General features: G+C 36.5%; 4 protein-coding genes, 2 non-coding genes and 1 pseudogene across 14 annotated transcripts in view; 3 read left to right on the forward strand and 4 right to left on the reverse strand.

Annotated features, from left to right (window-relative positions):
- LOC18109980 (ABC transporter C family member 12) overlaps positions 1-1,209 on the reverse strand; it is a 44,154-nt gene extending 42,945 nt beyond the window's left edge. For 3 of the 5 annotated variants that reach the window (XR_008058936.1, XM_006388217.3, XM_052451932.1), the window contains exon 1: positions 1,071-1,209. The gene's annotated coding sequence lies outside the window, so the exon portion shown is untranslated. Of the gene's footprint in view, positions 1-130; positions 276-1,070 lie in introns of those variants that run through there. The other 2 variants (XM_052451934.1, XM_052451933.1) reach the window with 2 other exon arrangements.
- The window catches only part of LOC18097456 (ABC transporter C family member 12), a 44,493-nt gene extending 42,945 nt beyond the window's left edge, over positions 1-1,548 (reverse strand). The window contains exon 1 of one of the 2 annotated variants that reach the window (XM_052451939.1): positions 1,420-1,548. The gene's annotated coding sequence lies outside the window, so the exon portion shown is untranslated. Of the gene's footprint in view, positions 1-1,070; positions 1,208-1,419 lie in introns of those variants that run through there. The other variant, XM_052451938.1, reaches the window with a different exon arrangement.
- A 1,950-nt stretch (positions 1,549-3,498) lies between these two features.
- On the forward strand, positions 3,499-3,570 carry TRNAD-GUC (transfer RNA aspartic acid (anticodon GUC)). The gene has a single exon. It is a non-coding gene; the product is annotated as a tRNA-Asp (tRNA).
- A 1,067-nt stretch (positions 3,571-4,637) lies between these two features.
- On the forward strand, positions 4,638-4,709 carry TRNAD-GUC (transfer RNA aspartic acid (anticodon GUC)). Its single transcript has one exon. It is a non-coding gene; the product is annotated as a tRNA-Asp (tRNA).
- A 65-nt stretch (positions 4,710-4,774) lies between these two features.
- LOC7490789 (anaphase-promoting complex subunit 4) lies at positions 4,775-18,441 on the forward strand. Of its 4 annotated transcripts, XM_002304963.4 has the most exons (18): positions 4,775-5,077; positions 5,199-5,290; positions 5,534-5,617; positions 5,786-6,025; positions 6,604-6,684; positions 6,808-6,947; positions 7,373-7,533; positions 7,625-7,725; positions 7,833-7,907; positions 8,626-8,805; positions 9,038-9,120; positions 9,200-9,289; positions 10,007-10,111; positions 10,465-10,609; positions 10,831-11,058; positions 11,142-11,294; positions 11,797-11,878; positions 18,085-18,441. In XM_002304963.4, exons 1-18 carry the CDS (start codon positions 4,897-4,899, stop codon positions 18,177-18,179), a joined length of 2,316 nt encoding a protein of 771 aa, XP_002304999.3. In that variant the 5' UTR covers positions 4,775-4,896; the 3' UTR covers positions 18,180-18,441. The 4 variants fall into 4 exon arrangements, 1 of the variants encoding a protein (XP_002304999.3); XR_002981221.1 differs by lacking the exon at positions 18,085-18,441 and having other exon boundaries at positions 11,147-11,294; XR_002981223.2 differs by lacking the exons at positions 11,797-11,878; positions 18,085-18,441 and having other exon boundaries at positions 10,465-10,734; positions 11,147-11,294.
- On the reverse strand, positions 18,295-24,441 carry LOC18097457 (calmodulin-binding protein 60 B-like; annotated as a pseudogene).
- On the reverse strand, positions 23,907-27,860 carry LOC18097458 (calmodulin-binding protein 60 B). The gene is made up of 8 exons (XM_024599585.2): positions 27,465-27,860; positions 27,183-27,258; positions 26,994-27,052; positions 26,362-26,855; positions 26,085-26,245; positions 25,800-26,003; positions 25,396-25,633; positions 23,907-25,148 (listed from the first exon to the last, which is right to left on the reverse strand). Exons 1-8 carry the CDS (start codon positions 27,587-27,589, stop codon positions 24,592-24,594), a joined length of 1,914 nt encoding a protein of 637 aa, XP_024455353.2. The 5' UTR covers positions 27,590-27,860; the 3' UTR covers positions 23,907-24,591.
- Positions 27,861-27,866: the final 6 nt, after the last annotated feature.

Raw genomic sequence — 27,866 nt, forward strand, 5'->3', positions numbered from 1 at the left:
AGAAAGAGGAAAGCAGAAGAAAAACATAACAAAATGAGTAACAGAACACATCGCTAAGAAGAACAATAAGTACAAATAGTACTGAACGAAATCTCGAACATAAACAAGTTTAAATGATAGAATGGTCAACTTGCTTGTTCTGACACTCCAACTGGTCCTTTGCAGAACGAATGATATCTGAGCGTGTTGATTAACGTCAGAAACATAAACCAGAGCTAGGAGTGTGGCTTTTTCATTTTCAGGATAGTCGTTTATTTGCTTAATTTAGTAAGGAGTATATAATATATATATTTTTTTTTGGATAAGGTTTATAATATAGTAGTATTCATGGAAATACAAACGACGAGGTGTAGACAAGAAATCCGTAATAGCAAGCGTCACGGCTTACGTGACTGGCACACCCCTCTTACTCTTATTTATGAACGAGTGAGCGAGTAGCAGGCAGCTATACAACTAATTTCCAAAGCTGATGTTGCATATGGAAGCGTATACTTTTCCATTAATGAAGACAGCGATTGTTGTCTTATAATTGTAAATTAAAATGCCACCTATGGCGGGGAGGGGATTGTAAACAGATTAATTTATTTTTCACATCATTATATTAAAAAATTTAAAAATATAAAAAAATAATTTTTTTAAAAACACAACCCCAATCACAAAGTTTCAGAATATGATAGTTTTTATTTTTGAATACTTTTTAAAATATATTTATCTTAAAAAATATTAAATTGATAAAAATATATTTATCTTAAAAAATATTAAATTGATGTTTTTATTAATGTTTTTAAATGATTTTGATGGCTGGTATTAAAAATAAAAAAAATCTAAAGATTATTTTTTTGAAATTTAATTTGTTTTATATTTTTATATTATTTTAATATATTAATAAAAAAAAATTATTTTAATATATTTTTAAATAAAAATTAATTTAAAAAACAACTAAAATTAAAATCAAAATCAAAATCGAGATGTTTTGTCAAACACATTAAAGGCACACAATGTCTTATTGCGAAACAACACAACGACGAAAAAAATCTTTGAAAGAGAAAAACCCCAGTTTAAAAACTCACCTCCGAGATCAGGAGGATACCCATGGTAAACGTAGCATGTATCTTTTTGCTACCCAGAGCCAAACAGAAGCGATCAACATTCAACACAAAGAATTCTCCCGTGAACTTAGCCATCTGCAGACTCAACATGCCACTTTGCCTTTGGGCAACAAATTCATGAAGAAGAAGAAGAAGATATTTAAGAAAAACGAACAAAGAGTAGTTTAATCATGTTAAGGCTTCACCTTGACAAAGCTAAAGAGCTTAAAAATCGAAGAGAGAATTAGAAGAAGAAAAGAAATCGAGGGAGAAGTAGAAGAAAGAGAGGGAGATTGAAACTGTAACCGCAGAATTCTTATTCTTTCATTACCTGCCTTACAAGTTCTTCGAACTCTAGCCTCCTAACTATCTCAGCTGACTATTTAACTAACAATTAACAACTCTGACCAGCTAACCACCGAACTAGCTGACTTTCATCACACGCCCTTTTTTTATATTTACACTTGCGAAATAATTTATTTGTTCAAGTGAAAAATTTTATCTTTTTTCTTGCCTCATCAGAATACAAAACGAGAAGGTCAAAGAGAGAAGTAGTAAGCTGCCATGGTCGTCCAATACATAGCGGGCGGCCGTTTGAATGAACTCTTGATCGATCACAATAATTGGAATGTGTGCGATACACTTAATTTGTTTTATTATCAACGTTGGGTCACTGTATATATATCTCTCGATTAATTTTATAAAAATATATAAAATTTTAATAATCTTAAAAAAGCTTAAATTTATAACCACTAAAAATCAAATTCAAACCTAACTAGTTAAACTTCATCTATCCTTTATAAATGTTTGTATTTCGAAGAGAATGACATCCCCATTTTTCACCAACCATTCTTATCATCCAACATGCATAAGACAAGCAGAAACATTCTCTTTATAGCTGGAATTCAAAAAAAAAAAAATCTCCGTTGAAAACATTTTGACCCAATGTGGTCTTCCTTAATTAACACTTCTATCCCAACTGTTGAGATGACAGAAACATTATCTTTGTAGTTGGAATTCAACAAAACTTCTAACTGCCTTTTGGTCACCTTCTCTCTCAACCATAAATCCAGGTTCAGAAGAGATTTGCTCCCTGGCCATATTCAAAGAAACTTTTTCCTCATCACGAACCTCCAAGTGAAATTGTTCACTGTCACCATTAATATCATCCAATCTCTCCCTAAGTGCTTTAACTTTATGAGTTATGACCCATCCGCCAACAATGCACAAACTTGTTCGATCCTGAGGAAAAAAATACGTAGTTCCCTCGATATTTTATTCCCAGTCAGTGGTTGTTTTCACAGAACTTCAGTTGAAAAATCATCCAGCAAATCCTATGCATGATCATATGTTGGTTCTTGCAGCTTCCTGAGCCAGTCGTCTTTGACTTGGTTGCTTTGTTGTGCCTGCTGATCATCAGCAGCATGGAGCACAGCCTTACTTCTCTTAACTATGCCACTGAGCTTGTCTAGCTGGCCTTTGACACCCCACCATAGAGCAACCTCCTGGGCGGCTAGGGAACCGAGTTTTTTCCTGGTGGGTTTAGGGATCAAGGGAACAAAAAAAAGAAGGTGTGAGTAGGTGTTTCAGGTGTTAGTGTCAAATGAGATAAATGGTTTGGATGCTCAAGTTGCTGTGAAGAGCAGGAAACCATGGACTATATACAAATCACATAATCTCCCCAACACTCGGGCCATAAAAGGACCTGCATTTACCCCTTTGAGCTCCAAATCCCTCAACTAGTCTGCACTCAACTAATGCTCCATTCCTTACTTTACCTTAACAACTAATCAACAGAACAGCTATAAACTTTGTTCCTTATTGCTTTATTCTCAATCTCATAGCAGCTATTTACATCTGCATGCATGCATGTACAAAATACTCATACAAACTTGACTATAACTAAGGTACTGCTTATAGCCATATGAAGGGAACTTCCAAAAATGTCCGCACGGCTACAATATGAAGATAAAAAAATACCCAGCCGAACTTGTTAACATGAAGCAAAGATATGCTTTCTGTGTTTGGCATACAGTACTAGTTTGAGCAAATAGCCAACGAATTCAAGATTCATATGAATTATTTCACAATTCTGCATCCGTCAAACATTTAAATCACAAACAATTACTGGATGTTGACTTGTGTATATTAAGTTGTTCGTGACTTCTGCAGTCTCCAACATCATGCCATTGAAGCATTCCATGAGCTCAAGATTATAATAATTACTTGCTTATTAAAGAGAGGTTCCTGGTTTTTATAACCTTTGTAGAGCTAATTAGCACACTGGGCAAACTTATTTTTTAAATCAGTATAGTTAAAAAATTAATTTTCACTCTAGAGGTAGTAGCTGTGCATGTATAGTTGTTGCAAAGGTTCTATCATTTTACTTTCTTACCGCTACTCCAACAAAGTCGTTGTAGTATAGTGGTGAGTATTCCCGCCTGTCACGCGGGTGACCCGGGTTCGATCCCCGGCAACGGCGCTTTTCTTTTTAATCTTAAACGCCTCTTCTTGATTACTTCTATTAAAGCCTAACGAAGTAATAAACCTTCATTATTAACAGTCATCATACGGCTTTTATATATATATATATATAGAAGAATTTATTTTTTTGCTAATTTGTTAACATAGTCTTCTTTTTTTTATTCAAGGGATCTCTCTCATCTATTTTTTTCCTTAAATTTCTTGAAATAATAAATACTTGATAATTATTATTTTTTCATTTTAACACATAATTCCCCCCCTCTCTCTCTATGTGGTAAAGTTTTAAATATGTTTTAAGTGGAAAAAATATTTGAGTTTTAGATAATAACTCGAAAATCCACTTGTCAATCAAAGTTAAATCTTAAAAAAATAATTGACTAATAATCATACATATGATTGTGTGCCCAGGTTGAAGAACACATTGAGCACAATTTACATCTTTGAAAGTCGGAATCCTCAATCCTTCTGCAAGTCAATTGATTAGGGTAAGTAGTTAAAACTAAATCTAATATTTATTAGTAGAAATCTGTGATTTTGGTTTCAGTATTTTTATTTGATGAAAATCTCAGGATCTTAACTGAAAAAAAAATTGAATTTATTAACAACCTAGTTATAAGATTTGGTTTGATTTAAAATATCAATTCAATAGCCTCTCAACTCAAAACTTAATTCGGTATATGTAAATAAAAAAAAATCTAGTATTTTTTATTAAAATAATATTGTTTTCTTATTTTTAACAAATCAAAATTTAAATGAATTTACTGATTTTACAATTTAATTTATTCACTCCACAATTCTATAACTATGAACCAGAATTAAAAATTTGTTTGAATTATATAATTAATTCAAGCACTTTATGGCATCTCTCTCAAAACAGGAAACACAATCTCTGTAATTAGTTAAATTCAATAACAAACTTTAAAATTTAGACACTCATGTCATGATGATCATAAGCTTGTAACCTTGCTACAATTAGCCGTGAAATTGTTGAATGGCCTTGAGAAACAGAAAAGGTAATCGATATATAATTATAATAATAGTTATTCTGAAATGCAAATCAACAAAGTCGTTGTAGTATAGTGGTGAGTATTCCCGCCTGTCACGCGGGTGACCCGGGTTCGATCCCCGGCAACGGCGTTTTCAATTTCAATTTTTTAAATTTTAACTTATCCAATTGAATTAAAAGTTAAAACCCCAAAAAAGCCCGCCCACCTATGTCTCTCTCATTTTCCACTTCACTTCCGCCATTCCACTACCTCGCAAACCTCTCCAAAAACGACACCGTCTTAATCACGAGCACACCGTCAACCGCTTACTTTTCTCCATGGAAACCGACGAGACCGATCGCGTGCTTCCTTTCCAACTTCAATTCGATAAACCGGTCGCTTCTCAGGTTAAAATCGCAGAGTGGAATCCTGAAAAGGATTTACTCGCAATGGTAACTGAAGACTCCAAGATTTTACTCCATCGATTCAATTGGCAGAGGTTATGGACTATCTCCCCTGGTAATTACCTTTATTTACCCTCCAATTACTTTAATTGTAATTTTTAGGGTTTGTTTTGTTAATCTTGTGTAATAGTTCTTCTGCAAGTGTTTTGAAGTTGAATGTTTTTGAATTTTTTTAGGAAGGAACATTACATCATTGTGTTGGCGACCGGATGGTAAAGCGATTGCCGTTGGTCTTGAAGATGGAACCATTTATTTACATGATGTTGAGGTCAGTTTCATTGTTTACAATATTTGTTGTTATTTTTGGCAAACCTTTTTAAACTTGAATGAGGAGATTGGTTTTTTTTTCCTTCATGTTTTTAGCATGCGTTGTTTGAATGCGAGAATGTATTCTGATTGTTGTGCTGATTAAATAACACTTACGTATAAGTTATGACATTTAACTTTCTGGCTGGTATTTTACTAGTGTTTTTATCATGGTTTCTAATGCTTGGCAATGCATATCGACCAGAATGGCAAATTGTTGAGAAGCTTGAAGTCTCATACCGTTGCAGTTGTGTGTCTTAATTGGGAGGAGGAAGGACAACTTATTAGAGTATGCCGTTTTCTTTCACCTCTCATGAGTTCCACAAGATCGCTCAACAAATTTTTCTGTAGTTTACCATTAAACTTGCTATTTTTCATCTGGCTTAAGCTTTTGATTTCTTCCCCAGGAGCATTTTTTTTTTCTCATTTCCATTGCTTATTTAAATTTGGTTTTCAGGATGACTCTAAAAACTCCTCATCATATGAAGACCGCACTTCCCGTTTCTTTCCTCCTGCTCCTAGGGTCCCCCGGATGCCTGGAGTAGTGTCTGGAGATACTGGCTTCATGGATGACAGTGAAGATTCATATAGAGAGCTGTCAAACTCTTCGTACCAACGCTTTAATATTCTGTGTAGCGGAGATAAAGATGGAAGTATATGCTTTAGCATATTTGGTATATTTCCAATCGGAAAAATTGTGAGTTATACTCATCTATTCTTTAAATAAACATTTGAACTTTGTTGATCATTCATTCTCCTGTTAACCAAGAACCTTTTCAATTGTTTTGGAATTGATTGAGGGCTTATGGAACTGTGACAAACTTATCTCAAGTATGCTTAATATTTTATATAATGGCTCATCGTTTGTCATTTGTGGTCATGAGTAATGGATGTAGGATCTTGTGAAAGCTTGGGCCATTCGATAAGCCTGATTTGATACAAATCAGTTGTCATGATTAAGACTGTTTGCCCATTTCCCTCTTTACATTTCCCCCCTTTTTCTTCTATATCCTTGTTATTACCCTGACTTTAGCTGTTAAAGATTTGGTCGGATGAAAATTCATAGTTGAGTAACTATCATACTAGTATTTGTGCTTCATCTGCTGGTCCAGTATCTGGTTAATATTCTTGTTGGTTAAGCCAGTGAATTACTTTATCACTTATTAAACTGTTTTTTTTTTTTTCAGTATGATGTCCATTGTCTCAATTTCATCATTTTTATTCTTTTTTTTCTCATGCTGGTAATTTCTGATAAATGTGCAAAATTATATGCAGAATATACACAAGTTTTCAGTTCCAACCCCCTTTATTGATAAGCAGACCCCTCGTCAAATTTTGAATTCTTCCATTTACAAGGTATGCCCATCTTCCATTTTGGACACCCTTTAAGAGTTCAGAATTTTTAGGACTATAATATACATGTTGAGTAATTTTCTATACAAAAGCAAGATGATTTTTCTACATGTTCATTGTCATTAGGTTTCTCTGTCGAAAGACCTCTGTCGTTTGATTGTCATGTGCTCAGGAGAACTTAATGAAAACACAGAATCAAGAGAAAGCCAAATGGTCAAGCAGGGTATGCATAGCTTAGTGCTCGATACTTCTATATTTTGGAAGAGGTAATTTTCATCATAGAACTGGGATTAGTTGTAGGTATAGTTATAAGACTGGCCTGGGGTTCAACACAGCCCAGGGCTCGAGTCGTAGATTGGGGGGTTGTCCTGTGTCAGCCTAACCTTTGACCTTTTTTTTCTTAAAAAAATCCCAAAACGACATCATTTTGGTAAAAAAAAGGGGGGGTTTCCAATGACCTGAACCAGGCCCTAGGTTAGTGGCTCATCGTGTTGACTCGTTGGGCTAGGATAATGATGGTTGCAAGTTGCCTACAAAACTATGCACTTGGGATTTTATCTCCTTTATTCTTGCCCACAATTTCAATCCACTTTCTGGATGCTCATGATTTGGTTTTTTGGCCTGTAATGTTACTTGAAGTTGACAAAAATGTGCTTTGTAGTTAAGTTTCTCACTTTCTTTGTCATTGCAGGAAAAGTGAGCTCCATCAATTGGCTCAACAAGCTTCCAATATTGAGGACTTAACTGAAGTTATCAGGGCGTCTTTATCAGTTATGTGCAAGCAGTGGTCAGATGCCATGCACACATTTCATGAGAAATTTGATTCTCTGTCTACCCTGATTATTGACCATGGTAACTGTGTTCGACAACACAAGATTTCACTCTATTGGTTATAACTCCTGTATTATTAACCCATTCATTGACTTCTAGTTCTTGTATGCAGCACTGGACTCTACTCCACAAGAGGAATTTCTCAGCCTTTTAGGGGGTGCTCGGACCAGTTCAGCAGTACATCAATTTCTAGTTAACTCCCTTGGTGAAGTGGTATGGCCTTAACTAGATTTGTTTATAATTTTTGTTGCCAACAGAGGAGATTGTAATTGTGCTTTTGGCTAATGGTATTTTATATTTAATTTCTTCTTCATTGACAGGGTGTGAAGCGCGTGTTAAAGGTCATTTGTGGGACAGCAAAAGAACTTCAGCGCATTGTCCTTGATCATTTACAGGTCAGGTGCTGTATTTTATCTTTCTTTAAGTGGTTGATCTGGTTCGAGTTTTCTAAAACTTGATTTACTGAGTACCTAAGGTTGGAATATCATATTTGGGTTCATAAGCCCCGGAATCATTCACTGACCTGAGCGTGCAATCTGATTTGCTGAATACATACATGTCAGTGTTCACAGGCAAAAAAAAAAAAGGGCAGTACCATGCTTGCAAAAAAGCCATACTTGTATGCTCACAAAAGGCTATAATTGTGCTCTGCTTTGAAGTATCCTCAATCAAGTGGATTGAGGATAAGTAGTTTGGGTTTTTCATGGGCCATTTCATATTGGACGACTTGTCAGCAAGGAAGAAAAATAACTTTGTTGGTTTTATCTTGGATTTTGACTTTCAATATCTTCAAATGCCTTAATCAAAGATGATGACCTGAGCAATTTGGCCATTTTTCAATGAATTTCATCATCTCTGGATTTATGTCTTTTTTGCTGAGGTTATCATTTGACTGCGTTTATTACAAAACTAAAAAAAGTTATGCTTATTAGTTGCCCAGTTTACATGGGGTGACGTGTTTTTTTTATCATCAAATTCCCTGTGCTCTGTCTTTTCCTATCACAAGTTCTGTGATTAGATTTCCATCTGCCTGATATAGTTTTTTCTTTTTGTTGTATTCTTTTATATTAAGGGGCTTGAGTGGAAACTAAAAGATACATATTCATTTCCCAGCCTGCTGCAGAAATTATTGGATTTAGAATGGGAGAGCTAAGAGGCCTTTCCAGATGGCGTGCACGCTACCATGGTATTGGTTTGGATGAGATGCTTATTAACAATGCAACAGAAAAATCTGGTATGATACTAGTGCAGATTGAACGGTTTATGAGGGTCCTTTCATCTGTGGAGCAGCAGGTACTGTAATTGAGGAACTAAAATTACTTGTGAATTTTTTGGTGCTGTTGCTAAATAAGGCAAATTATTTCTCTTCAACTTGGAGAAATAAGGGGTGGCTGTGTCATGAACAGAAGTACTTTTTTGTGAAAACAACTGATAGTGTACTGGGAGGAGAGAGAAAATTTCTCTTTTCATGAATTGTGATATCTTTTTGTTGAAAACTCTAATGGTACACCTTTCCTTTTTTCAGTTTTCAAATTTCTTCAATTGGCTTCTTAAATGTATAAAGCTGCTTATGCAAGAACCCAGTGACCAGCTTCTTCCATACAATAGGTTTGTGTTTGAGGCATTTTCATATTCCAACTGGTAGCTTACATAAATTTTGTACTTAAAATTTCTTTCTGTTCGGCAGTGAACTTGTTGTCATATTCTTGAAGTTCTTATACGATCAGGATCCAGTTAAGCAGTTGCTGGAAGTTGATCATGATATTGAAGTTGACTTGTAAGTTATATATTCAACCATAGTTATTATTCTACTATTTGTTGTCACTGAAAATCTTGCCCTTTTTTTTCCTTTGAGATTCATTTAGGCTAAATGGGTTTACCCACCTTGAACTTTTACTCATTTGAGAACTGGTCCATCAACTTCCAATTTCAGATTTGAACTCCCTGGACTATGTTTTTGTAATCGAATCCTTCTTTAGTTTTTGTAGGATTCCATCCATGAGATAATGGATTTTGCTTATAAAACAACATGTGTCTGATTTAAAAAAAATGATATTTTATTCAATAAAAATAGTAAAGTTGCAAAAATACATATGATGAAAGAAAAAAAATATAATTAGGTCAAAAAACAGATTTTTTTCCAGTGGTAATTAAACTTTCACATGCAACAATCCATTATCTCACGTATGGAATCCTACAAAAATTATCAAAAAGGATTTGATTTCAATTGGAAGTCGAGGGACTAATTCTCAAATGAGTTAATGTTTAGGGGAGGTGACATCCATTTAGCCATACACATATTAGGTTATGAACAATCATTTCCAAAGTTTCTTAAAGACATCAATATAATAACTATGAGCTACATATTTGGTACTCTCTCAATTGGAACCAGCTTAGATCACAGTTATGCATGCTCCACTTCAATTATGCATGAATGCAAATGTTGGTGTACTTCTGAGGTCACTTTTTTTAATGTTTGCAAATTTTATTTCAGAGAAACAATGCAGAGAGTTAAGGAATTAGTTCAGTTTGGGGGATTTTCAGATTGTGAATATCTGCAAAGAACATTGGCTAAAGAATTCCAGCAAATGGAGGACAGGTATATGTTTATTTATCCTTATGCTGTCTAGTAGTACATTAAATAGTAAATTATGTTGATGGAGATGTTAACATGGCTCAGCAATACATGGCTCATTGAACTTCAAAGTTTTCTACAAGGAAAGAGAATTCTAGAATATGATGTACTGTCAATGACTGTTGAGGAACATGTCAATGTATTATCAGTTCTCAGACAAATAGAATTGCTATTAGCAGGGTCTAGAATGCATGCACACATTATCTTGAAATTTCTCTATTTTATTAAGTGATTAGCTTATATATGTCTTTGCGGAGTATCATGCTTTACCATTTTTCATGTTATAAATGCCTTATTCATGGCTTCTACAATATTAGCTTCAAGGAAGCTTTCCTGATGCCCTTTACTACCATATCAAGAAAGATGCTATGTGAGGATTTGCTGCCACTGTTTCCTCTTCCATCTTCATCTTCATCAGCATCTGTATCTATGGCAATTCCCATGTCAATATCATACTATGAGGTACATTTTCATCAATGCATGGGGAATTTTCTTCTCTTGTTTTCCATTGAACTTTCTAATCAGACACGCGATAAAATGCATCATTTTCATCAATGCATGACGCATGAGGGATTTTTCCATTCCGAGTAAGTCCCAATTTGTTAAAAGAAATTGAAGTCACATCTTTTGTGCTATATATTTGATTGGCTGCCTTGATTTTAACTTTTTCTTCCCTTCTTTAGGATGCTTCTCAAGCTGTTTCATCTAATCAGACATGTCAACACAGTTTTGTTGACTATGTATGCTTCCAAGTACCTGATGAGCCATTTTCAGATATTGCAAACTGTATAGGCGTAATAAGAGGATTTACGCATGACTTGAGCAGTTCAAAGAATGGTTATACTTCATTGGAAGCTGTACTGTTGTATGTTCCTGCTGGTTACGAGTGTGTGGATCTCTCATTATATAAGGTGAGACCTTAAGACTCCTTGGCGTGCAGTCTTCTTCTTTTCATTGCTGTGGGATATTGTGTAACTTTTTTGGTCTCAACCAGGATAGTCAAATTGTCTTGTTGTTAAATGGGGCATCTGCGTCATCTGAAAGTTCTGGAGATGCTTGTATGATGATTGTGCAAGCTAGCGAGCTTCCATTTATATCTATTTCAAGATTCACCGACTTAAACTTATGGAACTTGTATCAACTGAAGGTACCTTATGCAATTTATTTTAGTCTGCATCTGCTGGATTGAATACAGACATGGAGACAGATTTTTGTACTGTTGCATCTCTTCTGAATTTAGTAGTTGACATGCATTTGGAATTTTCTATTTGTTCAACTTACGCTTAAGTTACTTCGAAATCCCAAAGTAACTAAACTTTGTGGTTTTGACTTGTCTCTGAAATCTGTCTCCTGTTTTGTCTTGTGCTTAAGCTTCTTAGTTCTTAGTGCCCACTTGTTTTAAGATCGTAGTTGCTTCTTCTCATACATTGAATTGAGTCAAGCCTAAATGTTTTTGGCATTGCTTTTCTAGTCTTAAATCGCATCGTATTTATTGTCTCTAAATTTATGCTTTCTTTGGTTACTTTTCATCTTGATTAGCTTAACAGTATTAATTATTTGTAGGAATTCTGTCACTGCTGCACATTTCTTGTCTATGTATTTCCAAATTTCTTTTTTATTGACTTCTCACCTAGAAATGATACAATTAGGATTCTACTGTGCAACTGCAAATGGAGAACGAAAAAGTTCGCAATATTCCTCACTCTGTAATTGCTCCCTTGGCAGTTAGTGGTAAGTGTCCCTCCTCTCAGCTCCATTCCATTGGTTTTTAAAGTACATTAATAGCTGGTAACTTGTTAAGGGTAACATCAGGTGAATTCATCATAGCACTGATAATCTCAATAAAAGACACTTTTGATATATCAAAATATTTAACAATATCGAATAATAATAAATAATGTTATAATCATAAAGTAATAATCATTTAAGCATTTATATATCACAAGGTCATTAAACATGATTGATTTCTCTATCATTTACTTTTCATCTTTTTAACTTCTACAATCATTTTAATCGTTATTTTTAACATTTTAGTTTTTTCTTATTTTCTCAACAACATCACATTATAAATTGACTAGGATAATGATGTTAAATATATTCTTAAAAATAATTACAATTTTTTATATATATAATATCCTTATCACTGTATTATACACATGCCAATCAATTTATTCATATCAAACCAAATATCCATGAACAAAATATATGTATAATACTTTGCTTTCCTTTTTTGAATTTTATGTCAGCTAGAAATCATATTAAGTTAGGATTATAAATATATACATCAATAACTTGGAGGGATTCTAATTGAAAGGTAGGCATGGATACATAATTATTAACTTATTTTGGAAAAGAAACTCGGTCTAATTTATTTAGAAAAAGAAAAGGAATATTTGGCAAATAATTAAATATAGAATGATCAAAAGATATTTAATATGAGCATAATTTGTTTTACATGTGGACAATTAAAAAAATAAATATTAATTTTTCAAATAAATATTATAGCTTATTAGCATTATGAATTAAATGGATGCAGTCTTATATATGTATGTTAGAGAATAATATAAATCATATCTTGAGATCTCACGTAACAGCTTAAGTTATTAGGTTGAGATGATTCTTTGACAAAGTATCAGAGCCTTGATGACCAAGCGATCACGAGTTCGAATCTCACCATCCCCATTTATTTGATAAAAATTAAGCACAACGTAATATGGACCTGTGCAAGTTTCAAGCCCAAAAAGGGCTTTCCTTTTTTAACTCACATAAATAATAGTAGGTTTCTAAAATAGAAATCTCTATGGTTGAAAATGTCATTATTTGGAATAAGTACCTCAAGTATGTGTGTGCACCGAAAAAGAATGATATTTTAATTAATTCACATTATATATGTAATATATATAAAATATATATATATATAGCCGGAAAAAATTAGAAAAATAATAAGAGGTGGGAGTGCTCAGAAAAGAATCAGAAAAATTGACTAAGGAGGTTCGAAAATACAAGGAGTGAAATTTTTTACAGTATATACTTGAATGAGGAGAGCCCTGTTGGAAGAGAAAATTTAATTTGAAGAGAAAAGGCCAAAATTGGATGTTTATGGACTCATTTGGATTTTATTGAAGGTTTAATTGAATTTATAAAGGATTTGATTGCAAGAAAAATTGATTTTTAAGTCAATTTAGGCTTTAATTGGAAGAAATTTAAGTTCTGGGGCCAAAATATATTTTTTAGGAATTTATTAGGTCAAATCAGGGGCTTAATTGCATAAATATTGAAGTTTAAGGGCCAATTGGGGACTTAATTGAAGAAATCTGAAACCAAGGACCAAATTGGAAAAGGCGCGTAAGTATTGGGGCTGCAATTAACAAAATCCGGGGGCCAAATTGAAAGTTTAATGGTCAATTAGGGATGAAATTGTATAAATCCGAGACCAAGGACCATATTGCAAAAGGCGCGTAACTCTGGGCCGAAGATGAAGTTAGGCCGGGACTAAATTGCATCAAATCAGAAGTTTTAGGGTCAATTAGGGAATAATATTGAACGAAACTAAAAGTCGGAGGACTAAATTGAAAATTGGCAAAGAAATCCCTATTTTTATCAAAACGGCGCCGTTTTGCATTTTTTTAAAAAAAGAGGGCAGGAACCAGGCGACGCGTCGCCCGATACTGTTCACTTTCTTCCCCGCCGAGCTGCCCGAGTGGCCGACTTCCAGGCGTGTTTTCTGCCTCGTTTGGCCCCCAAATCCGACAAAGCATGCACCAACATGTCCACCTGGAACCCATTTATCCTGGGGAGTGGTCCGGTCGGGTTAAAAAAGGTTTGGAACGGCTCCGTTTATTGGTCCAAATCGTGCACCTCGGGCAGTCTGCAAATTTGGCAGTTCGAGGTGCACACTTTGAACCAACGGTTTGGATTACTCGAGTCGAATCAAGGGCTGAGACGTTTTTCCCATTGAAGACAAGATTACCCTCTTCCAGCCCTATAAATAGGAGCAATTTTCATGCTCAAACGGTTGGCAAGGAGGGAGCTCAAAATTGGCACAAAATCAGCTTTTCCTGCCCGGTTTTCCTGCAATCAGCTTTCTCTTTCCTTTTTCTCTCCGCCGTAGCCTCCAGCCGCCACCATTGATCTCACCGTCCTTCCCACGAAACATTACATCCCATCCATCACCCAGTAACCTCACCACCGATCACAGTACCTCTCTTTCTCTCCCTCTCTTCTCTACAAAAAAAATCTTCTCCTCTGCCACCGTGACTCCAACAGCAGTCCTCCCTCCTCAGCAGCGACAGCCTCCACAGGAGCAGCCTCCGCCTTCCAGCTTCTTCACCGGCCAACAGCAGTCCTCCTTCCTCCAGCGACGCCAAGCAGCCAGACTCGTTCTGGCCCAGTTAGTTTTGTTGCTGGGCCAGGCTGATCCTGGCCCAGCTCTGCCTTCCGGGTCGGGTCTGGCCAAGAAGAGAAATACCAGATTTTTGTTGGGCCAAGATCGGCCCAACACATTTTGGGGCTGAGTCCGGCCCAGTTCGGTTTACGTATAAAGGGAAGGTATTAGCACCCCAAATACGCCCTACCTAAGGTAAGCTGCATTGTTTATTTGTCTGATAAAATTCAAGGTCTCGTTGTGTTTCCTAGTTGTTGGTCCGTCTATGGTTCAAGAAAAGTCCTCCTCAATAAGGAGGTCCTTATCTTATCGGGTAAAACATAACTGTTATAACGTCTATGTAAAAAACCCATATTTTTAATATCAGGAATACGTTTTACGTATAAATTCGTAATCCCAAATACTAAAAAAAGATAAAAAGATTTTTTTAGAATTTTTGAAATATTGGCCTAGTTCTCATGGCTTGAATAAACCGGTTATTAAAGCCAAAATGCATGCTAATACATATATTGTTTTGAAATTTCCTTTGTTATGTGAAAATATGATGTTATAATATATATATATATATATTGGAGAGACTAGGCCGTATGCATGAAAACAAAATAATTTTTTTTTTTGTCTTGACGAAAACCGGGTATTTTAATACCGGATTTGTATCTTTACAGTATAAAAATACAAACCGATATTGATCAAAATACCGTAATAAACTTACAGAAAATCACATATTTTTTGAAATAATTTTCGAAGAAATTAATTAATTTTTCTATATATATCTAGATATAAATAATACGAAACACAATATAATATACACAACATATAATATATAATTGGGCTGGGCCGGCCCAACGAACTGGGCCGGACTCAGCCCCAAAATGTGTTGGGCCGATCTTGGCCCAACAAAAATCTGGTATTTCTCTTCTGGGCCAGACCCGACCCGGAAGGCAGAGCTGGGCCAGGATCAGCCTGGCCCAGCAACAAAACTAACTGGGCCAGAACGAGTCTGGCCCTGCACAAGAAACCAACGGGGGGAATTATTTTCCCCCCATCCTTCTGCATGCAGACCGAATGTTCTGCATGCAGAAGGAAACTCAGGTGACGAAAATAAAATGAGGGGGAAGGAAAGTTTACCTGGCGCGGAAAAGGCGGTGTCTTTGCTGGCGTGCACTGGTCCCGGCTGGAAGAAGGAGGAGCAGATTCCTGCAGAGGAGAAGGAAAACTCTCGGCTGGAGCTGTTGGTGTGACTGAGGAAGGAGCTGCTACTCCGGTTGCTGCTGGGCGTCGCTGGAGGAAGGAGGACTGCTGTTGGCCGGTGAAGAAGCTGGAAGGCGGAGGCTGCTCCTGTGGAGGCTGTCGCTGCTGAGGAGGGAGGACTGCTGTTGGAGTCACGGTGGCAGAGGAGAAGATTTTTTTGTAGAGAAGAGAGGGAGAGAAAGAGAGGTACTGTGATCGGTGGTGAGGTTACTGGGTGATGGATGGGATGTAATGTTTCGTGGGAAGGACGGTGGTGAGATCAGTGGTGGCGGCTGGAGGCTACGGCGGAGAGAAAAAGGAAAGAGAAAGCTGATTGCAGGAAAACCGGGCAGGAAAAGCTGATTTTGTGCCAATTTTGAGCTCCCTCCTTGCCAACCGTTTGAGCATGAAAATTGCTCCTATTTATAGGGCTGGAAGAGGGTAATCTTGTCTTCAATGGGAAAAACGTCTCAGCCCTTGATTCGACTCGAGTAATCCAAACCGTTGGTTCAAAGTGTGCACCTCGAACTGCCAAATTTGCAGACTGCCCGAGGTGCACGATTTGGACCAATAAACGGAGCCGTTCCAAACCTTTTTTAACCCGACCGGACCACTCCCCAGGATAAATGGGTTCCAGGTGGACATGTTGGTGCATGCTTTGTCGGATTTGGGGGCCAAACGAGGCAGAAAACACGCCTGGAAGTCGGCCACTCGGGCAGCTCGGCGGGGAAGAAAGTGAACAGTATCGGGCGACGCGTCGCCTGGTTCCTGCCCTCTTTTTTAAAAAAATGCAAAACGGCGCCGTTTTGATAAAAATAGGGATTTCTTTGCCAATTTTCAATTTAGTCCTCCGACTTTTAGTTTCGTTCAATATTATTCCCTAATTGACCCTAAAACTTCTGATTTGATGCAATTTAGTCCCGGCCTAACTTCATCTTCGGCCCCAGAGTTACGCGCCTTTTGCAATATGGTCCTTGGTCTCGGATTTATACAATTTCATCCCTAATTGACCATTAAACTTTCAATTTGGCCCTCGGATTTTGTTAATTGCAGCCCCAATACTTACGCGTCTTTTCCAATTTGGTCCTTGGTTTCAGATTTCTTCAATTAAGTCCCCAATTGGCCCTTAAACTTCAATATTTATGCAATTAAGCCCCTGATTTGACCTAATAAATTCCTAAAAAATATATTTTGGCCCCAGAACTTAAATTTCTTCCAATTAAAGCCTAAATTGACTTAAAAATCAATTTTTCTTGCAATCAAATCCTTTATAAATTCAATTAAACCTTCAATAAAATCCAAATGAGTCCATAAACATCCAATTTTGGCCTTTTCTCTTCAAATTAAATTTTCTCTTCCAACAGGGCTCTCCTCATTCAAGTATATACTGTAAAAAATTTCACTCCTTGTATTTTCGAACCTCCTTAGTCAATTTTTCTGATTCTTTTCTGAGCGCTCCCACCTCTTATTATTTTTCTAATTTCTTCCGGCTATATATATATATATATTTTGTGGGGACCCAAAAATGGGTTACAACAATATATTTCAGATAATTTTCTTGAGAAATATTTTTGTTATAAATATAGTGGCAACTAATAATTTGTCTTGACATGTTAGATCATAATAGAATGAAATGATAAATTTATTCACAATCTTAAATGCTATTATATATTGTTAATTTGTGTTTCTTTTAATACTTTTGATTTGTTTGTAACAATGTTGTATAAAATTCTGATAAAAAACAATGCTGTATTACATGGCTATGTGAATATCACATTTTTTCTATTATAAAACAATGTCTTTTATTAAAGATTTGTTGATCACGGCAAATGGTTTATCAGGAAAAAAAAAATTATGGCAAAACAGAACAAATCCTTTCATTAAAAGAATTGGCACTTTTCCTATTATAAATCAGTCTCAATAATTCAAATTTTCAACTTTTTGTATCATAGAATAAATGTCTTATTAAATACATGAACCAATCAAAACAAAAAATTAAAGAGGAAATAATTTTATATTTTCAACAGCCAATCAAAACATATTTGAATGGTGAGTACAATGGGAATATAATTGTATTCAAGTCTTTTGCCTATTTTTATATGATATGTGATATTTGTGCGTTAACATATGCATTACTGCTATGTTTGTGGCGGTAAGAAAAAAAATTCAATCATGAACATATTTAACTTCTTATGGCATCTGATTGCTTTCCTTCAGAACCTCTTTTTTGTTTTGGTTGCATTTTTCGTTGATAAATGCAAATCAATCATAACGTTATCAATGTCTTGAACCTTTTTTTTTTTATCAAAATTTACCGTGACAGCATCCAGAGGTGTTGCATGTGTTTTTGCTGCAAGAAAGCGTGCCTTGGTCTACATCCTAGAGGAAGATGAAGAAGAAGTTCCAGACACAGAATGATTGCCTCTCTCCCCAGTCGCTACCCCTTTCGGTGAATTTTATCAAACCTTGTTGCTAAGAACAAATCTGCTGCTCTATGAGTTCGATTTTATTTCATATTTATTTCTGTGCATCACTATTGCGCTAATTCCCAATCAACTACAAGGTGATCAATTCTAATATCCGTGTAATAGAAAATCTGCTGTTCGAATTGTTGTTCCTTTGAATAGGCCAACTCTTCCTCTGCAAATGGCAAAGAACAAAAAAATCATACGATTTCTTACATTGTAGACTTGCTTCTTCGTTGTGAATTCAGGTTTTGATCTGGCAATTCAATCACTGACACTAACAATTATACATTTAATGTTACAAAGAAAAAAAATTAAATTAGGTCACCCTCTTTGTTTTTGTCGACCTGTATAAACAAAGAACATTAATTAGCATAAAACCTACTAGCTTACTGTACTGACAGATTCCCACACATGTAGATTAATGTATTAAAGAGCAGCAGGACCTTGAACAAAAAGACGACCCGGGGAACAAGTTCAAAACAACAGTGCCTGCTCTAGTTAGTAAGGAGCTGGGCAGGATTAACACCAAATCCAGATCAATGTTTGACTCATGCTATATAAGAATCATAACTCAGAGTTGTGCTCGCCACTCTGCAGCCTTCTTCCTCGCAAAAATGCCCCATCACAGGGCTGCCTCGAGCTTGAGCCATCCCACAATTGATTTACCTGATGATCCTGTAAAGACAATTAAGTGGCATAGAAGTGGAAAGTAGATGTTGAGATTTCCATTCTGTGAAAGCACTGAGAATCTGGAAGCCATATACCTTCATCATAACCTAGAGAGAGGAATGAGAGTTTTTAGATTCAGCTACGAAATATACGAAAAAGCTTTGTACTCCCAAAGAAATACAAAAGGCTCTAAATAAACCGCAAGTGTTTTGTGAAAGCACCTCGTACATTTTAAAAACGAAATAAAACACAATTTACATATCAAACAATATATTGGAATTTATAGTATTTAAGATTGTGATAGCGGTTCCTTTTTAAAGTGTTTTTATTTAGAAATATATAAAAATAATTTCAAAAAATTTTCAAAAACACTTTTTAATCTAAAAACAAACTCATTATAAGAATTACTTGCTTTCCCTTCCTATCTGATTTGGACAGTAATGTTTTGAAGTTAGAAACTCACTTTTAGGTTGGTTATTTTTCTTAATTGTATTAGGTCTTAAATCTTAAAACAGTGTGTGTGTATAAAGATCACTCTCGTTGTATTTGTTTTTTGTTTTTTTTTTACTTGCCTCGATCTACAATTTCAATATAACTTTCTCTAGTTTTAACCTTGCAATTCTCCTTTGTAATTTACTTTTTGCAAGTTTATTTTCAGATCAATATTTATTTCTATGTTTAATTTATCGGTTTTTTTTACATGCTTTCTTTATAGCTTTATGTTTTATTTTTCTTTATTTACTTTTCATGCAATTTACTTATTGTTTTATTTAATTATTTTATCTACTATGTGATTTAATGTTTTTTTTTTTTTTTAGTTTTTGCAAGCTCAATGCTCGATGTGAAATTAATCTCTGTAGTTTTTTTATATAAATCTTCATGATTTATTGCTCGATATAGAATTTGTAGTTTAGATTGAAATAAACCTCTCAGGATTAATGACCTTGTGTTATCTATATAAACTTCTATATTTACACACTTGATAAAAACTTGGTAATCTCTTGGCTATAAATACCGATATAAAACTATTTATTTTATATCTTAATTTATCTTTTATGTTTAAATACTCTTATTGTTTTTAGGATTGCTTTTCTATCCTTATTTATTTAAATTATTTGCTTTTTAAATTTCTAAGTACTACTTGATCACAAGGTGATTATCACCTTCTCACACATTAAAATCTAAAAATAATAATGGAAGATCCTAGAAACTTATATTTTTTATAGCAACCTTTTCCCTTTCTTTTTTAATCCACGGTTTCTCACATTAATTAATAACTATATATAAATAGTTTTGGAATGAAACAGCATCAAGGTCGTTGTAGTATAGTGGTAAGTATTCCCGCCTGTCACGCGGGTGACCCGGGTTCGATCCCCGGCAGCGGCACTTTACTTTTTTATTTTTTCTTCATTTGTATAATTAAGAAAAAAACTCGCCCTCCCCTCCTCTGTTGGTCTCATTTGTCCCTTCCCTTCCCATCACTCCTTTCCCTCCCAAATATCTCCAAAACAACCACCACTCCTCTTCGCGTGCTCCCCCTTTTTTTTTTTTTTTACCATGACTGCGTGACAGCATCCAGAGAGGTGTTGCGTGTGTTTTTGCTGCAAGGTGAAGAAGTTCCAGACACAGAATGACTGGCTGCCTTTGGGTGAATTTAACAAAAACCTTGATGCTAAGAACTACTAGTCTGCTGCTTTATGAATTTGATTGAGTTTATTGCATTTATTTATTCTCTGCATAAATTCTGCAATTCCCCCATCAACATGCCTTTATGATGATAGCCATTTTATCTGGGCTCAAATAAAAACTCTTCAAAAGGAATAAAGAATGGCTTCAAGTTGTTGCTCCTTCGAATAGGCCAACTCTTCCTCTTACCAAAATGGCTATGAACAAAATTATATTATCCCACTACATCCATGAAGAAGACTCGTATAAATCTCCTCCTCTGAGAAGAAGTCCTCGGTTCCCCTGTATGAATTTAGATTCGATTAACCAGAACTCTGGGAGCCTGATGTAGAAGATCGTGGTGGACCAAGAGCAAGTAGATTGAAAGTTCCTGGAACCTGGGTTTGCTGTGAAGTATTGACCAGAGGATTCTGTAAAGGCAACGATGTGGCATCGAACTGAAAAGGGGTGTTCAGATTTTCATTCTGTGTATGGATTGAGAATATCGCAGCCATACCATCATTATAGCCTGGAGAGAGACAGGAATGAGAGAGCTTTAACAGTAAGCAACCAGACATATGAAGAAGCTCGGTACTCACAAGGAAATATAAAAAACTTTAAATAAACAGCAGGACTTTGTGAAAGGTTTAAACAAGCAACAGAAACACAATTTAAATATCAAACACAGCACAGCATTCTAATAATCACATGGTTTCACTTTCTATGTTGTTCGTGTATATTATGATTGATTTTCACTTGAAAAGTGTACCTCCAACAGTTGGACCTCAGTCCATAGCAGGCTGCTCTGAAGGAACTGGAGCTGGTAGGTTAGGTAAAGTAACCTGATGATCATACGAGTTCAAAAACTCTTTATGACCAGATGGAACATCATTTTGAGAAGCAATTACACCCTGATTCTGCTTGAGGTCTAGAAGGGTTTTGCCATCGTGCTCTATAACATGCATCCAAGTATCATATGCCATCTTCACCAAGCTTTGTTCTTTTCTTTTCCCTGGTTTTCAGATGAAATGAAACCAAATTTCATTCAAATGCATGGGGGATGCAACCAAAAACCCAACAATATGGAACTAGCTAATCAATAATCCTAGATTTCTTACCTTCTGATTGTCAGGAAGAGAGTCATCCGAGTAGAACTGTCCGTTAGATATCAAGCCACTTAATTCATAGATATTGTTGAAAACAACATCAACATTCTTTGCACCATCAGAGTAGTAGATATAAAGTTTCCCGCTCAGAACACAGGTCTTTGCATGCTCAACAAGAGCTTCCCACATTTTCTTTGACATGCCACTCCCAAGAGTCTAGAATAATGGAAAGGAACAGGTAGAATAAGATGAGAGTTGGAAATACAATTTGACAACCAACCCGCATACTTACAGTCCACAACCTCTGTGCGTCTCTAACTACTAGGCGTAGGAAGTCTTCAACTGTATGTATCCCAGCTTTATTCAGCCTCTTGTGAAAGAATCCATCTTTTCCAATCTCCAAACCTCATCATTCAGTGCAGGTGGATAGTGCTTCTTGTATACTGTGGGGGAACAAGATTTATCATCTTTTAGACAGAAAAACACATACACAAACCGCAGTTAAACGCGTACACACGCAAATGAAATCTGAAGTTCTGGTTCTATTTATGAGCTCACATTCTCCCCCGGTGATCCTTAACAGTGAAGGGCCTGTGTTTTTGCTTCACGAATGCGAATGCCTTCACAATAGCCCGAGGCAACCTTCAACCCTAGCCTGAACTTCCTGCTCCTTATCCAGCTTGAGTTATCAGTAAATGTCAGGTCGCCTAAAGTTCCAACACCTTCTTTCAGTGTCACTTGCAGATCCCCGGTTAGAAGTGGTCTCTTGCCCTCACGTTCTTTAGTCACACGAGACTCAAATTTCTCTCGAGTCCAATTATCATCAATATCTTCGTCATTGAAATCACCGTCAAGCACAATAAGGTCTAGTTTTACTGAGGATTCTGGGCCACATGTGACAGCACAGCCCGTGCTTGCATCAATCAACACAATATGGATAGCAGCTCCCTGCTCCCCTTCTACTTTACCATCTGTAAAGAGAGGGAGGGACAACCTGGACTTGAAGTGCAGCTGCTAGTTTCTTCCATCAGGCCCTTCTATACGTTTAAGAGAAGACCTGCACTGTCTTGACCATTAGAAGCACAAATATTCTCACTAAATCATGTAACAAGGATAGGATATAAAAGCCGCTCCCCACCCAATTCCTAGCAAATTTAGCACTTGAAAAGGTGGAACAGGCATCTGACACATGGAACTCCATCCCATTATACATGAATCATGTAGGGATAATGTCATTTAGAACCTAATGAAAATCTATTTCTCTTGCAATAAAATCTTAAGATGGGCTGAATATCTAATGATCGAATGTGACTGAAAACATGCAATACCCCAGTACGTTGAAGGCAAAAGGTTCCCTTTGAGCATTATCTACAGGAGGAGGAGAGAAAATATAGCATACTGTCCAGTAAGTTTGGCAGGTCCCAGTTTTGCTAAAGCACGCTCTACTTCTTCACTAACCTGTTCAGCATTGAAGATGTAAAAAAATTAAGAAAATCTCGATAGCTCAATGTTCTAGAAATATATGAATTAACAAGTGAGGTACTTTTGTCTAATGCATGGGCAAATCAATTAAAAATATCCAAATTAAAAGGTGATGTTTTTGTCTAAAGATACTACTCCAACACACACCTGGGATGGATGGTGTTAACAATTACCCTCCTGATTTTAGGGTGAGTGTTCGAGTGATTCAGATAAAAAATTATCAATTCGGATAATTTTAAAAAAAAACAAAACTTTTTTCCCATGTCTGCCTTGAATTTTTTTTTACCCATTATGTTTTTTTATTTAAAATACTAAAAATATTAGGGCTAACTAATCAAAATTAGGTCTATAGAAAGCTTTGCCTGATCAAAATTAGGTCTAAAGAAAATTAAAGACATATAATTTGGTAATAGGAATTTATATTTTCCTAAAGGATAGATAATGTTCTCTAAATTTTTGTAAGAGTTGTTATCCTGCTTAACAGACCTCATTCCTACCTAAGAGAGTTTTTTCAATGAATTATTCTTTAGTCCCTGATCTTTTAACAAGATTATAAATTAGTCCTCCATGTTTGAAAACCAGTAATGGACTTTTGTTTGACCATTGTTTTACTAGGCATGTGTTTAGCTCTCTGCAATTTGAGTGCTATCCTATTTCCACTGATCGTTTTCACATTACTGTTCCTTGGTATTGGGCAGCTCTCTCTCTGGCAAATGTGGCAATGAACAAAGTCGCAATCATATGTTAGCCAATGATAATCCAGCCATAAATCAATCTTATTTCATTACGTGAAGACTCTTCATCAATTCACAAACAACGTAAGAGTTTCTGCCTGAATTGAGGTCTTTTGTTCCGGCCAACTTCATCACTGGTACCAGCAATTATTCTAATGTTACTAAGGAACAACAAAAGTTGGCCGCTCGTTTTTGTTGACCCTGTACAAACAAAACACACGAAGATAGGACCCACTAGCCAAATACGGAGGTGATGCAATTAGGATGCATTTCTATTCTATCTACTTCCTGGCAGAAACCGAGATGCACCCGTGCTGAGTTTTCCAGCTTCGGGAATGGATGGCCGAAATATTTGAAGTCTCCACCATCCAAAAATATCGTCAATAGAAACAGCTCAACTCCGTCAACCTTCAGAATTCACTACTGTTAGAGCGCTGGACTGGAAGGTAAGCAACTTCACCAAGGGGAGAAGGGGCAACTGCAGGACAGCTGTTGATGGAGGAAGTTGGCTTACTGTACAGTAGAGGAATGTAGAAACACTAAGATCCTTGGACATCTAGAATGATGTCTAAGAGCAGCAGAACCTTGAACAAAAGAGCCTGCCCAATATTATGAGGCAAAACAACAGTGTCTGCTCTAGTGAGCCAGGAATTGGGCAGGAAGCCTGTTAACACCCAAACCAGATCAACATTGCCCTATTGCCTATCTAAGAATCATCTAACTCTATGAGCTGTGCTCGCCTCTCAGCAGCCTTCTTCCTGACAAAGATGCCCCATCTCAGGGCTGCCTTGAGCTTGAGCCATCCGACAACAGCTTTGCCTGATGAACGAGATGGATCATCACCAAAGCTGTAATTTGGAGGTGCGGTAGGCATGTTTGTTGACGAGAAAGGGTACCCATCTTCGGTGGCATTAAAGGAGGAGAGACCCTGGCCTCCCATGTTAAATATGCGAAGAAGATGCTGCATATCGTCATTTTCAAGCATCTCATGACTTCTCGTACGAATCTCCTCTTCTGAGAAGAAATCCTCAGTTCCCTTGTATGAATTAAGATTCGATGAGCCAAAACTCTGAAAGCCTGGTGTAGAAGTCTGTGGACGGCCAAGAGCAAGTAAATTGTCAGATCCCGGAACCTGGATTTGCTGTGAAGTATGGACCAGAGGATTCTGTGAAGGTAATGAAGTGGCATCAAATTGAAAAGAGGTGTTGAAATTTCCATTCTGTGGATGCATTGAGAATCTGGTAGCCATATCATCATTATAACCTAGAGAGAGAGAGAGAGAGAGGATGTGAGAACATTCACAGAGTCAGCAACCAATTATATGAAGTAGCTCAGTACTAACAAGGAAATAAAAGGCTCTAAACAAACAGGACTTTAGTGAAAGAAACCGTTTAAACATGCAACATAAATACAATTTACATATTAAACACAGCCTAGCATTCTAACAATCACCTACTTTTACTTTCTAAGATAATGTGTATTATGATTGTTTGGAAGTTCAAAAGCATACCTCCAACAGTTAGACCTGAGTCCATAACAGGCTGCTCTGAAGGGACTGGAACTGATATGGTCGGTAAAGTAACCTGATGATCATATGAGTTCAAAAACTCTTGTTGAACAGATGGAACCTCGTTTTGTAAAGCATCTATGCCCTGATTCATCTTGAAGTCTAGAAGGGATTTGCCATCATACTCTATAGCATGCATCCAATTATCATAAGCCTTCTTCACCAAGCTGTCAACATAGACCTGCAAGAACCAAACCATTCACATATTTCTTAGTGGTCATCTTTGTTCTTTTCTTTTTCCTAGTTTTCAGATGAAATGAAAACCAAATTTCATTCAAATGCATGGGGGATGCAACCAAAAACCCAACAATATGGAACTGGCTAATCAATAATCCTAGATTTCTTACCTTCTGATTGTCAGAAAGAGAGTCAGCTGAGTAGTACTGTCCGTTGGCAATTAAACCACTCAATTCATAAATATTGTTGAAAACAACGCCAACATTTTTCTCATCCTCAGGATAGTAGATATAAAGTTTCCCACTCAGAACACATGTCTTTGCATGCTCAACAAGAACATCCCACATTTTATTTGACATGCCACTTCCAAGAATCTAGAGTAAATGGAACAAAAGAATAAGTATAAACAAAATTTGAATTTGAAATATAATTTGACAACCAGGCAGCTTACTTACAGTTCGCAACCTCTGCGAGTCTCTAACTACTAGGCGGAGGAAGTCTTCAACTGAATATATTCCAGCTTTGTTCAGCCTCTTGTGAAATGACCCATCTTTTCCAATCTTTTCCAATCTCCAAACCTCATCGGTTAATGCAGGTGGATAGTGCTTCTTGTATACTGCAAAGCAAAAACTTCAGATTTAGCATCTTTAGAAAGAATAGAACAAGCACACACCACAGTTACACGCATGCACACAAGTAAATAGAAAGTTCTGGTTCTAATTATGAGCTCACATTCTCCACGGTGATCCTTAACAGTGAAGGCATCTGTTTTTGCTTCACGAACGCGAATGCCTTCACAACAGCCTGAGGCAACCATCAGCCCTAGCCTGAACTTCCTGCTCCTTATCCAGCTTGAGTTGTCAGTAAATGTCAGCTCGCCTAGCGTTCCAACACCTTCTTTCAGTGTCACTTGCAGATCCCCAGTTAGAAGTGGTCTCTTGCCCTCACGTTCTTTAACCACATGAGACTCAAATTCCTCCCGGGTCCAATTATCATCATCTTCATTGTTGAAATCACCTTCAAGCACAATAACATCTAGTTTTACTGAAGATTCTGGACCAGACGTGACAACACGGCCCGTATTTCCATCAATCAACACAATATGAATAGCAGCACCCTGCTCCCCTTCCACTTTCCCAGCAGTAAAGAGAGGGAGGGACAACCTGGACCTGAAGTGCAACTGCAAGTTTCTTCCATCAGGCCCTTCTAGACGTTTAGGAGAAGACCTGCACTCTCTCAACCATTAGAATATGGAGACTGCCCTCTAAATATTTTTGTACCGACATGTTGAAGGGGTTGAAGGGGGAAAGGGTGCTATTTGAACCTTAATTTAACAAGAAGAGGGGCAAAAAATCATTGCTCACCGTACAGTAAGTTTGGCAGGGCCCAGTTTTGCTAATGCTCGCTCTACTTCTTCGCTAACCTGTTTTCATTGAACGCATTAAAAACTAGAGTTTTCATATAGAAAATACAAAAAAACACACAGAGAGAGCCATGCAACATCCTGAATCCTTCAAAGGTGGTATAAAAAAAAAGAGGAACAAATATCTTACAACTCGCCGAAGAATAGGCTCCAACGATGAGCAAAGCTTCTGCAAACTATCCACCTTGAGAGCTTCAACAATTACACTGCAAGAGAATTCAAAACCTTTGAGACAAGTATCAACTTGGTTATCAAGTTTCAACCAATCAACCCAACAACCCGCTTAAATTACCTTCATTTCATTCTCCTCGAATATATATATTTAAAAAGGCATACAGATACTAATACCAAGGAGAAAAAAATACCAATATATATATAATCACAAATTAAAGAAAAAGGTGAAGTTTTTTACCTAGCTAAAGCAGGCCTTTTTCTATCAGGCTGGCCTTCATCATCACCAGAGCTTGAATCAAGTCCTCTCTTCCCTCTCGCCGCCGCCGCCATACTATTCGATCTCTCAACATACCCGGTTTGCATCTTCACCAACACCCACCTTCTCCTTCACTACTTACAACCAGCAAGAAACTACCTTTGCCAAAGAGAGATTTGTTTTTGTATTCCGTGAAAAAGAGAGAATAACGGAAACCCCACAAAGCTTTTGTTTTCTTTAGAGAGGAAAGAGGGAAAGATGGGATGGAAAGGGAGCGGGAAAGTGAAATGTGATGGGTTTCATAGAAAAATCTGAATTCTTTTTCGTTTAGGAACGAATCTTTGAAGTTTCCGCGAAGTGTCTGCGAATTTTCGTTGGACAGTG

The sequence above is a fragment of the Populus trichocarpa genome, chromosome 4 (assembly GCF_000002775.5).
Source record: "Populus trichocarpa isolate Nisqually-1 chromosome 4, P.trichocarpa_v4.1, whole genome shotgun sequence".
In the NCBI taxonomy this organism is placed as follows: Eukaryota; Viridiplantae; Streptophyta; class Magnoliopsida; order Malpighiales; family Salicaceae; genus Populus; species Populus trichocarpa.

Bases quoted from the DNA above. Each gene is read 5' to 3' on its own strand.
- LOC7490789 (XM_002304963.4), top strand. From the start codon at position 4,897: ATGGAAACCGACGAGACCGATCGCGTGCTTCCTTTCCAACTTCAATTC. The intron at 6,026-6,603 runs GTGAGTTATACT...AATTATATGCAG, and splicing joins TATTTCCAATCGGAAAAATT to AATATACACAAGTTTTCAGT. The intron at 10,112-10,464 runs GTATATGTTTAT...CTACAATATTAG, and splicing joins TTCCAGCAAATGGAGGACAG to CTTCAAGGAAGCTTTCCTGA.
- LOC18097458 (XM_024599585.2), bottom strand. From the start codon at position 27,589: ATGCAAACCGGGTATGTTGAGAGATCGAATAGTATGGCGGCGGCGGCG. The intron at 26,246-26,361 runs GTGAGCTCATAA...TTTGCTTTGCAG, and splicing joins TAAGGATCACCGTGGAGAAT to TATACAAGAAGCACTATCCA. The intron at 26,004-26,084 runs GTAAGTAAGCTG...CATTTACTCTAG, and splicing joins ACTCGCAGAGGTTGCGAACT to ATTCTTGGAAGTGGCATGTC.